Below are 12,872 nucleotides of genomic sequence, written 5' to 3'. Positions count from 1 at the left end.
AACAGCAGAACGGGAGGCCGCCAAGCAGGGTAAGCCGCAGCTGAGCAGGGGAAGCCGCCGGTGATGGAGTAAGTGCTACCAACCGACCTGGAGGAGGTGGCATACTGTTTGCCGCCCCCCTCTCAAAATATTTTCCACTGGCCGCCACTGCTACACTGTGTTATTCACATCATAACAGTTTGTTATTCATACTACACTACACTATGTTATTCACAACACTGTGTTATTCACACTACACTACACTGTGTTTTTCACACTACACTGAATGCACCAAACAACGCACCATCCACTAACTAACCTGCCTAATCTCCACTAACACGTTACGCAAGGCTGCCGTATAAGCAACCTAATATAGTGTGGGGCGTGGACTTTGCCCCTGAGCCATGAGTGGCCAAAGGCCACTGCCTTTGGCCACTCGTGGCTCTCACAGTACATCATGTTGTGATTGGGCAAAGCATACAGGTCAGGTGCATGCTTTAGCCAATCAGCAGCAATCAATGCACTGTGAGATCGCAGTGCATTATGGGGCGTTCGGCAGTGGGTGAACTTCCCGCCAAGTGCCCCGTTTGTTTGTGTGTTCAGCGAACACACGAACAACCGATATTTGAGTCAAACTTATGTTCAACCCGAACGTCTAGCCCATCCCTATTAGTGAATGAGGTGAAACAGTGCTGACATTTACTGTAATTTTCCTTGAGCATGACTAGGTATTATTTGCAAGTGAATTTCCTTTTGCTTCCCCTCATTTACTGAGCTAGATGAAAATTAACTTTGCATGAACACACTCTATTCCAGGGGTCTCCAAATTTTTTAAACAAAGGGCCAATATACTGTCCTTCAGGCTTTAAGGGCCAGACTGTGGTCAGTGTGAGTAGAAAATGCCCTATGGTTGGTATCAATGGGAGGAAGAGAGCCCCATTAATGGTCTCAGTAGGAGGAATAGTGCCACATGGACAGTGTCAGTGGGAGGAATAGTGTCCCATCATTTGTGCTAGCAGGAGGAATAGTGCCTCATTGATGGTGTCAGTGGAAGGAATGGTGCCTTTACCATTGGTGTCAGTTGGAGGAATAGTGTCCCAAGGGCTGTATAGAGGCAAACAAAGGGCTGCATCTGGCCCCCAGGCAGCAGTTTGGAAACCATTGCTCTATTCCTTCAGTAAAATGTGCTCTTAAATGTGTACTAAAAGAGTAGCATTCCTAATTATTAATTATTCCTAATCATAAACAATGTTTTGTAAAATAGCTGTTATCTGTTAAATTTGAGTGTGAGGAACAGATCTTCCATGTGACATTTCCAAAACAGCCATGGTTGTTTCAAACCTACCCATAAACAACCAATGATTCTTAAGGATAAGACAATTTTGAGACTAGACCGGGAACTGGATGCTGGAAAGGGAAAATAATTGGATAACTCATTGTCTTGTTATTTCAGAGCTTGCACTACTGTATATAGCTTTGAGTGATCGGCTAACTTGTAAATACCGAAATAGCTCCATTTTGATAGCGGATCCCAGTCTGCGGTGGTCAGTATATAAAAAATGTGCAGCCTTTAGAGGATTTTCTATAACAGACCTCCAGACAATATGAACCTGTATTTTGAAGACCTGTAACCAGTGGGTGCAAAGGTGTAGAAAAAATATTATATTTCATCTAAGGATACAAATACAGTTTCTACTCTAAAGTGACCAAGAGCAACTTACCTGCCATCCCTGGACGCTAACATATTTAGTTACTGCCACCATATGAGTGCCTCTTTCTGTGCCATATTTAAGTAGGGGGGCATAAAATTAAGGAGCATGCTATACCAATGTTTCTCATCTCAGTGGGAGGTAAAGGGTGACAAAAAGAGGCATGAACCTTTACTCAAATACAAAGCATACTGCATACTACAAGATGCTATATTGTAATACTTAGATAAGGCTGTTCTTCCAGACTTGTCAGTGCATCTGCAACATCTAATGGTGACCCTTGTCACAGTTATTAAATGAAAAAAAAAATGCCTTGTAGCTAGAAATGTTCCTTTTTAATGTTAAAATGTAATAGCCTGTGACTGAATGCTGAATTCATCTTAATGTATGTATGCATCATTTTTAAGTCCCCTTTTAAAAACTTGCTAAAATTAAATAACTTTTGTCTCTATCAGTGCTATCTCTAAATTGAATGTGCAAATGATAACATCACACATTGATGCTCTTAGAGCATTATTTTGAGTTACAGCAAAGAACAAATTTCAATGCAGCTGCATACGCTCCAGCTAAATGGACTTGCTTGTTTGCTTTCATTGCACAGTTATGCTTCTATTATACTTTTTTCACTACCCATAGAGCAATGTATCTTTTAGATAGTGGGGGTTCCATTGCTTTTATTGTATATAGAGGAGACAGAACTGTTCCTTAAAATTCTTACTTTATTTTTAACTGTACAAAGTCAAATCCTTGGAATCTAGGCACTGTAAAAAATTTGATTTTTTAACCACTTTATTTTGACTGAGTCTATTACAAAGTGCTATCTTTATATAACTTTGTAATGTCATCTGTCTACTGTCTAGACAAGTGGAGGAGGAAAATCAACATCTGAAGTCGCCCACGAACTTATAGATGACATTCTGTCAAAAATACCAGAGGATTTTAATGTAGAGGAAGTCAAGGTACCCATTATGTGTTTCTTGGAATAAGTGTATGAAACATTGTTATAGAAAAATATTATTTTCAGTGTCTTGTCAGATTTTCAGTCATTAATATGATATATTTAAAGGTTTCTGTGCGTGTTCTCTAAAATCTAACTGTTGCAATATACAGGGGCATTGTTAAGGTCTCAATTCATCCAGGGCACTCATGGGCACCACCGAAAGAGAGAAATAGAGGTGCACATCAAGTCTACTTTGGAATGTGGCCAAAATATAGATTTTTGGGGGATTTTGTTAAGTAGAAAACAATGTTTCATCCTCCACATGCCAACACGCTGTTCATAGATTTTCATAGTTCATCTCTAGGACCATAGTTTGAAGCCAGTTAGTTTGTATAAAATTTTTAATACCGTAAACCCAAGAAATAACATCAGTCATTCAGGTCTCATCATTTAATATTGAAATGGCATCACAGGGGAACAGACACTAAAAGCAGAATCATGGGTAAAATACAGAACGACATACATGATGTAGTCAGTAAATCGCATTTGCACAGCAATTTTCTCTCCATAATTTAAAGAACACAGAGTATCCCCGAAATCTCCCACTAGGGGAGACACGGGAATATGGGGGTTTTTGAACATGACGCACATAATAATAAGCAAAATAACAATGTGCTTAAAAACATTTATTAGCCCATAGGTAAAATTTGAAAACACAATCTAAAAACATGTGAGCAAAGCTACCAGATTGGGCTTCTTCAGGAGCCACTTGAAGTTCACACAATATATTAACTGATGAATAATGACAAACATACAGCAGTACATCATTATTACATAGTGTACCTACAAAATGTTTATTACATATAATCAACAAAAATAAAAGCGCAAAATAAACAAAAACATCAAGAGACAAGCACCCGCATGCAGAAGAGACACAAGAAAAAAAAATGGAAGACGAGGAGAGAGGAAAAGGGGGAAGGGAGGGAACGGGAAGAGGGAAGGGGTAAAAAAGGGATGTGCATGAATCACTCTGGAGATGGCAAAAAGGATAGATGAACTGGGGAGACAAAGGCAAAAGTGTTGTATATTTGGCTCTTCTATTTTTGTTGACTATATGTAATGAACATTTTGTAGGTACACTATGTAATAAGGATGTACTCTTTGTATTATTCATCAGTTAATATATTGTGTGAACTTCAAGTGGATCCTGAAGAAAGCCAATCAGGGCGAAACACATAGATCCCACCACCGCTTTTGGCTCTGTTGGTTGTATAACAAACTTGGCAGCATTGCTCGCGTTTTTAGATAGAATTTTCAAATTTTACCTATGGACTAATAAATGTTGTTTTTAAGCACTTTGTTATTTTGCGTATTATTATGTGTGGCACCTTAAAAATGCCCCATATTCCCGTGTCTCCCCTGGTGGGAGATTCGAGGATACTGTGTTCTTTAAATATTGATTTTTGGGGAATGTGCCGCGATTTTCTACTTATACAAGTTCTCACACTCAACCTTTTTTAATTGAGTTTTTATACTTGCTGATTATGCCAGTAGATCTGTTATTTTTCCACTTAATTTAACAGGGCCCACTATCTAGCAAAAGTGGCATTTACAGCTGTGACAAACAATATAACTACAAGGGGTACTCACAATGGTTGGCTTTTTTTATTAAATTGGCTAAAAAAATTCCAATAGCAAAAAAAACCCAAAAAACTGTTGCTGTCTCTGCCTTAAAGGATAAGTTCACCTTTGTAATATGTTGTGTATTTACAGTGTAACATATAACATGTTATAGTACAGCACCTGCCTGCACTCCCCTCTCCCTACCATGACAGTGGATGGGGGATTTACTCCCTTCACATGCTGTCACAATTCAGGAATTAAGAAACAGCGAGGCCACTGCAGACAACATGTAGTTCTCAATTAACGTCAAGGGTGCTGGAAAACGCTCTTGTAGTTCACTGATTCTTCCTGTGGTTTAGTAACAGTCTGCCCATACAGGAGGTATGGACAGACAGCTGACTGAGCATCTGCATGATCATGGGTGCAATGCTTTACAGACTGCAGTGTAAAAAAATATATACAGTGGGGACGGAAAGTATTCAGACCCCCTTAAATTTTTCACTCTTTGTTATATTGCAGCCATTTGCTAAAATCATTTAAGTTAATCTTTTTCCTCATTAACCGCTTGCCGACCGCCTCACGCAGATATACTGTGGCAGAAGGGCTCGTACAGGCAAAACCACGTACCTGTACGTTGTCCTTTAAGAGGCGGCCAGCGGGCACACGCGCGCACCCGCGGCAAGCTCCGTGAGTCGGGTCATGGGTCCCGCGGACTCGATCGCCGCGGGGATATCCGCGATCGCCTCACGGGGAGGAAGAATGGGGAGATGCTGATGTAAACAGCATCTCTCCATTCTGCCTAGTGACAGTGTCACTCGATCTCTGCTCCCTGTCATCGGAGCAGAGATCAGTGACGTGTAACATGTAGCCACCCCCCCACAGTTAGAAACACGCCCCTAGGACACACTTAACCCCTACACTGCCACCTAGTGGTTAACCCAGTCACTGCCAGTGTCATTTACACAGGAATCAGTGCATTTTTATAGCACTGATTGCTGTATAAATGACAATGGTCCCGAAAATGTGTCAAAAATGTCCGATGTGCCTGCCAAAATAAAAATCGCTGATGGTCGCCATTTAAAAAACAAAAAAATGAATAAAAATGCCATAAAACTATCCCCTATTTTGTAAACGTTATAACTTTTGCGAAAAGCGATCAATAATCGCTTATTGCGATTTTTTTTACCAAAAATATGTAGAAGAATACGTATCGGCCTAAACCGAGGAAAAAAATTATTTTTTTATATATTTTTGCAGGATATTTATTATAGCAAAAAGTAAAAAATAATGCGTTTTTCAAAACTGTCGCTCTATTTTTGTTTATAGCGCAAAAAATAAAAACTGCAGAGGCGATCAAATACCACCAAAAGAAAGCTCTATTTGTGGGGAAAAAAGGACGTCAATTTTGTTTGGGAGCCACATCGCACGACCGCGCAATTGTCAGTTAAAGCGACGTAGTGCCGAATCGCAAAAAGTGCTCTGGTCAGGAAGGGGGTAAATTCTTCCGGGGCTGAAGTGGTTAATGTACACACAGCACCCCATATTGACAGAAAAACACAGAATTGTTGACATTTTTGCAGATTTATTAAAAAAGAAAAACTGAAATCTCACATGATCCTAAGTATTCAGACCCTTTACTGTGACACTCATATATTTAACTCAGGTGCTGTCCATTTCTTCTGATCATCCTTGAGATGGATCTACACCTTCATTTGAGTCCAGCTGTGTTTGATTATACTGATTGGACTTGATTAGGAAAGCCACACACCTGTCTATATAAGACCTTACAGCTCACATTGCATGTAAGACCAAATGAGAATCATGAGGTCAAAGGAACTGCCTGAAGAGCTCAGAGACAGAATTGTGGCAAGGCACAGATCTGGCCAAGGTTACAAAAAAATTCTGCTGCACTTAAGGTTCCTAAGAACACAGTGGCCTCCATAATCCTTAAATGGAAGATGTTTGGGATGACCAGAACCCTTCCTAGAGCTGGCCGTCCGGCCAAACTGAGCTATCGGGGGAGAAGAGCCTTGGTGAGAGAGGTAAAGAAGAACCCAAAGATCACTGTGGCTGAGCTCCAGAGATGCAGTCGGGAGATGGGAGAAAGTTGTAGAAAGTCAACCATCGCTGCAGCCCTCCACCAGTCAGGGCCTTATGGCAGATTGGCCCGACGGAAGCCTCTCCTCATTGCAAGACACATGAAAGCCTGCATGGAGTTTGCTAAAAAAACACCTGAAGGACTCCAATATGGTGAGAAATAAGATTCTCTGGTCTGATGAGACCAAGATAGAACTTTTTGGCCTTAATTCTAAGCGGTGTGTGTGGAGAAAACCAGGCACTGCTCATCACCTGTCCAATACAGTCCCAACAGTGAAGCATGGTGGTGGCAGCATCATGCTGTGGGGGTGTTTTTCAGCTGCAGGGACAGGACGACTGGTTGCAATCTAGGGAAAGATGAATGCGGCCAAGTACAGGGATATCCTGGACAAAAACCATCTCCAGAGTGCTCAGGACCTCAGACTGGGCCGAAGGTTTACCTTCCAACAAGACAATGACCCTAAGCACACAGCTAAAATAATGAAGAAGTGGCTTTACAACAACTTCGTGACTGTTCTTGAATGACCCAGTCAGAGCCCTGACTTAAACCCAATTAAGCATCTCTGGAGAGACCTAAAAATGGCTGTCCACCAACGTTTACCATCCAACCTGACAGAACTGGAGAGGATCTGCAAGGAGGAATGGCAGAGGATCCCCAAATCCAGGTGTGAAAAACTTGTTGCATCTTTCCCAAAAAGACTCGTGGCTGTATTAGATCAAAAGGGTGCTTCGACTAAATACTGAGCAAAGGGTCTGAATACTTAGGACCATGTGATATTTCAGTTTTTCTCTTTTAATAAATCTGCAAATATGTCAACAATTCTGTGTTTTTCTTTCAATATGGGGTGCTGTGTGTACATTAATGAGGAAAAAAATTAACATAAATTATTTTAGCAAATGGCTACAATATAACAAAGAGTGAAAAATTTAAGGGGGTCTGAATACTTTCCATCCCCACTGTATATGCACATTTTTATTCACCTGTAAAAAATAGTGTATTTATTTTTTATTTTTTTACAAAAGGTGAACTTATCCATGAAGTGCTGGGTATAGTTAGGCATTAATATGATTTTTTGATTAAATGAACACCACTTTAACACCACATGATCTGCTAAAACTACCCTGTCCACGGTGTAACAGTGTTGCTGTGTGGTTTCACTGCAGTATGAACAGCATTGCCACCCTGCTGAAGGAAGTAAAAACAATGAATCGAGTAGTAAAAACAAAACCTGACAGAGGCTCTAACTTTTCCCCACTACACTTAAATTGACTCATGCTATCCCTTGTGTTATCCCATAAAACAATACCTGTCCATTGGCTGTGATTATTTAAAGTGGTTGTAAACTTCAGACAGGAAATATGAACCAAGCATATCCCTCTTTTAGTGTGTACAAGAAAAACAGAAATGGAAGGCACGCACACCTAGTGCATTACCTGAGATAATTTAATAATAAGAAATGTTTGTATAAAAGTGGGTACTCACAAAAGGAAACTGACAAGAGGCCATAAACACAGTCCATGGACATGCACAGAACACAGGGTACAGCTAACGCGTTTCGGGGGTGCACCCTCTTCCTCAGAGTTAGGCTAGTGAGGAAGTGACTGTGTTTTTTGTATCTCTTTTAGTGTGTACTTTTCTCAATTGAGAGCATTAAGTGTCACTTTTGTCTGCTGCCTCATTCCTCTGCTATTGTCATAAACCATGAATCAGACTGAGACAGTAGTACAGCTAAATCACACTTGTTTAATAATAATAAAAAAAGGTAAACAGAGTAAACGTAGTCAAAACATAGCCAGAGCTCAAAAACCGGAACGGATAGTCAGACAAGCCAAAACGTCAGGAAGGCAGAGATGAGCGTAGTAGAACAGCAAGCGGGATCTGGAGCCAGAAGGAATGTCAGCCAAGCAAGTCTTTAACAGGAACACAGGAGAGCGTCCCTGATGTGACCAAGGCGAAGGCAGAGATCATCTGGACTGGAGGACTGACGAGCAGGATATCATCAACAGGTGAGTCACTGTGGAGAGATAGGAGCTGGCAATTAGCCGACAGCTGAGCAGCCAGCTTTGAGAAGGACAGTACCCCCTCCTCAATGACCCCTTCCTCCTCGGAGGACCACCAGACTTGAGGGGAAAACATCTATGGAAATCACGGAGAAGGACAGGGGCATGTACGTCCGAGGATGATACCCAAGAACGCTCGTCCAGACCGTACCCTTTGCAATGCACCAAGTACTGTATGTGCCCACAGAACCTACGGGAGTCAACAATGGACTGTACTTCATACTCCTCATGGTTCTCAACCTGTATAGGGTGAGGACGTGGCACCGAGGTGGTAAAGCGATTGCAGACCAAAAGTTTTATTAAGGAGACATGTAATACATTAGAAATACGCATATTAGAAGAAAGGTCTAATGCGTAAGCCACTGGGTTAATCCTGTGAAGAACACTGAAAGGCCCAATAAACCGAGGTGCGAACTTCAGAGGGGGAACACGAAGTCGGAGGTTGCGAGATGACAGCCAGACCCTGTCCTCAACCTGGCAGGAAGGCACAGGCAGGCGTCTGCGGTCAGCATGGAGTCTGTACCTATCATTAGCATGTCGCAAAACCTCCTGGACTTGTGCCCAAGTGGAACTAACAGACCACGGACATGCTCCTCTAATGCAGGAATACTCTGCGGAACAAATGAGTCAGTCAACATGGAAGGTTGGAAACTATAGTTCACCATAAACGGGGACAATTGGGAAGCAGAATTCAAGGCACTATTGTGAGCAAACTCTGCCCACAGTAAGAGGTCTGACCAGTTGTTTTTATGGTCAGAAATATAGCAATGTAGGAACAGCCCCAAGGACTGAGTGGCTCGTCCTGCCACCCCATTAGACTGCGGGTGATACGTAGAGGAGAAATCAAGGTGAATTCCCAACTGTGCACAAAAGGCTCACCAGGACCGGGACACAAAACTGACTATCCCTGTCCCAGACAATCACCTTGGGTAGCCCATGTAAGCGAAAGATCCCCTGAGCAAAAATGGAAGCCAGTTCCTTAAAAGTGGGCAACTTCTTAAGTGGAATACAATGGGACATTTTCGAGAACTGGTCAACCACCATAAAGATAACTGTGTTGCCCTAGGAGCTTTGTAACTCCCCTATGAAATCCATAGACAGGTGGGTCCAGAGCCTCTTTCCATTGGTTATGGGTTGTAGGAGGCCCACTGGAAGATGTCGTGGAGTCTTACTCTGAGCACATACGGAACAGGCAGCTACGAAGGAGGTTACATCAGCATGTAGACTAGACCACCAAAATTGTTGGGAAATGGCCCAAAAGAGTTGATTATTCCCACGGTGGCCAGCATCCTTGGTAGAATGGTAAGTCTGGAGCACGGCAGTACAGAGACTCTCTGGGACAAAGCAGCAGTCACAAGAATTCTCAGGAGGAGCATGGACCTGAACAGAATTGTGTCACCCAAAGGAGAAGTGAGACTGGTGCGAACCGTAGCCAGAATATGATCAGGAGGAATCACAGGAACCAGAACCGACTCCATCTTGGAAGTGAAGGAAAATTGTTGTGACAAAGCGTCAGCCCTTACATTCTTAGTACCTGGTAAGAATGAGATAATGTAATTGAAACTAGACAAGAAAAGAGCCTATCGCGCCCTTCTGGGAGAGAGGCGTTTAGCCTCAGACAAGAATGTGAATTTCTTACGGTCAGTAAGAATGAGAACCGGCACAGTGGTACCTTCGAGGAGATATCTCCATTCTTTCAAGGCTAAAATGATCGCTAACAGCTCTCTGTCACCAATCTCATAATTGCACTCCGCAGGTGACAATTTCTTGGAAAAGTAGCCACAAGGATGCATAGTGCTCTCAGAGGTAGAACATTGAGACAGAAGGGAGCCAACTCCATTCTCAGAAGCATCAACCTCAAGGATAAAAGGTAACGTAGGATCAGGGTGTGCCAACACAGTAGCAGAAACAAAGGCATCCTTGAGACTCTCAGAGGCCTTAATGGAGTCCGGAGACCAACTCTGTGGGTTACTATCCTTTCTGGTCATATCAGTCAGGGGCTTGACCAGGGACAAGAAGTTACAAATAAACTTCCGATAATAGTTGACAAAGCCAAGAAAACGCTACAGAGGACGTAAATCCATGGGTCGGGGCCACTGTGGGACTGCTGAAAGTTTCTCTGGGTCCATCGAACAACCAGCAGTGGAAATTACATAACCCAGGAATTTAACCTGTTCACGATGGAATTTGCACTTCTCCTTTTTACAATAGAGATTTTTCTCTCTTAGTTTCTGAAGCACACGACAGACATCTGTGTGGTGGCTCTCAAGGAACTTGGAAAATATGAGGATATCATCGAGATAAACCACCATATATAACTGCAACAAATCTCGGAGGACATTGTTAATAAATTCCTGGAAAACTGCTGGGGCGTTACAAAGGCCAAAAGGCATTACGAGGTACTCATAATGGCCTGTTCTGGTATGAAATGCAGTTTTTCACTCGTCGCCCTCCTTAATCCTCATGAGATTATATGCCCCTCTCAAATCAAGCTTTGTGAAAACCGTTGCTCCCTTGAGGCGGCCAAATAATTCCATAATCAATGGAATCGGATAGACATTCTTACAATTGAGACCCTTATAATAAATACAAGGTCTCAGTTCACCACACTTCTTCTTCACAAAGAAGAAACCAGCACCAGCAGAAGACGAGGATTTGCGGATGAAACCTCGAGAAAGTGCATCTGTAACATACTCCTCCATAGCCTTATCCTCTAAGACCGACAAAGAGTAAACCTGGCCACGAGGGGGTATAGCACCAGGTTGAAGGTCAACCTGGTGCTATACCCCGAAACCAAATGTTGACCTTTGTGAAAGACATCGCTAAAATCATAGTACTCCTCCGGCAGGGAGGAAAGTTAAGAGGTGCACAGGACCTTGGCTACCTTTGGAAGCAAGTCTTACTGCATTGTGGCGACCAGGAGAGAACCTCAGCACAGAGCCAATCAAAAGAGGGGTTGTGCCTCTGTAACCAAGGATAACCAATAACCAGTGGAAACTTAGGTGAGGAAATAACTTGGGATTGGATTATCTTATGGTGAAGAGCCCCTATGGCCATGGACAACGGAACAGTCTCATGAGTCACATGGGCAGGCTGTAGAGGTCTTCCATCAAGAGCCTCAATGGCAAGTGGAGTGTCATGCAGCTGCAGCGGAATCGAGTGCTTCGGTACAAAGGCAGCATCAATGAACAGGCCTGCAGCACCAGAGTCGATAAGATCCTGTATCTCCATGGATGACTCAGCCCAAGAAAGGGTAACCAAAACCAGGGGCTTATCTTTCTAAATAACTGGGGACGCAAGAACACCACCTAAGGTCTATCCGTGACAGTGAGGAAGGCAAGCGTGGGACTGCAACGTTCGGAGACAAATGTACAGGAGGCTTCCGCAAGCGCCCCTTAAAAGGGAGTCTTTCTCTGAGTCTGGAGTCAATGAGGATGGCAAATGTGATCAACCTCTCCAGCTCAGTGGGTATATCTAGGGCTTCTAGCTCATCCTTGATGGTATCCGAGAGACCATAAGAAAAAGCAGCCATGAGGGCCTCATTGTTACAAGCAACCTCTGCTGCCAGAGTACGGCATTCAATGACTTAATCCGTAACAGTTCTCGTACTCTATTTGATGGACATGAGGCACTTGGCAGCAGAAGCGGAGCATGCAGGAACATCAAATACCTTTTTGAAAGAAGTTACAAACTCAGGGTAACTCAAGACAACAGGTTTTTGTGTCTCCCATAGAGGGTTTGCCCAGGCCAAGGCTCTCTCAGAAAGCAAAGATATCACAAAACCTACTTTGCTTCTGTCCGTAGGAAACGCCTGAGGCAGCATCTCAAAGTATATTTCAAACTGGTTGAGAAACCTTCTGCATTGGACTGGATTGCCCCCAAATCGCTGGGGAAGCGAAGTGGAACCAGACCTACCTCTTATATAGGTAATAGTCGAGGATGCCTGCACAGTGGAGCAGCAGTAGGGATGGCCTGCAACACAGGTTGTACCAGAGCAGCCACAGTGGGAGATTCCAGGTGAGCCATGCAATTCAGGAGCATTTGTAATGCCATGGCAAAACTGATCCATGCGGTGTTCCTGCTCATCCATTCTGGAAAAAATATTACCAACAAGTGAATTCACTGAATCTTCTGAATTCATGACCTATGCCTACTGTCAGAAACCATGTATCAGACTGAGGCACAAGTACAGTTAAATCACACTTATTTAATAATAATAAAAAAAGTTAAACAGAGTAAATGTAGTCAAAACGTAGCCAGAGTTCAGGAACCGGAACGGATAGTCAGACAAGCCAAAATGTCAGGGAGCCAGAGATGAGCGTAGTAGAACAGCAAGCAGGATCTGGAGCCAGAAGGAATGTCAGCCAAGCAAGTCTTTAACAGGAACACAGGAGAGCGTCTCTAGATATGTGACCAAGGCGAAGGCAGAGATCATCTGGACTGGACAGCTTAAGTAGGCAGAA

General features: G+C 42.9%; 1 protein-coding gene across 1 annotated transcript in view; it reads left to right on the top strand.

Annotated features, from left to right (window-relative positions):
- Positions 1-12,872, top strand: part of LOC141133958 (dynein axonemal heavy chain 3-like) — a 3,453,856-nt gene that overhangs the window by 3,354,507 nt on the left and 86,477 nt on the right. The window contains exon 74 of the mRNA XM_073623563.1: positions 2,549-2,647. Coding sequence (XP_073479664.1) covers positions 2,549-2,647 — 99 coding nt within the window. The remainder of the gene's footprint in view (positions 1-2,548; positions 2,648-12,872) is intronic.

The sequence above is a fragment of the Aquarana catesbeiana genome, linkage group LG03 (genome assembly GCF_042186555.1).
Source record: "Aquarana catesbeiana isolate 2022-GZ linkage group LG03, ASM4218655v1, whole genome shotgun sequence".
NCBI classification, from domain to species: Eukaryota; Metazoa; Chordata; class Amphibia; order Anura; family Ranidae; genus Aquarana; species Aquarana catesbeiana.
Note: the sequence above shows the minus strand (reverse complement) of the source record. Positions and strands in the feature narration are given on the sequence as shown.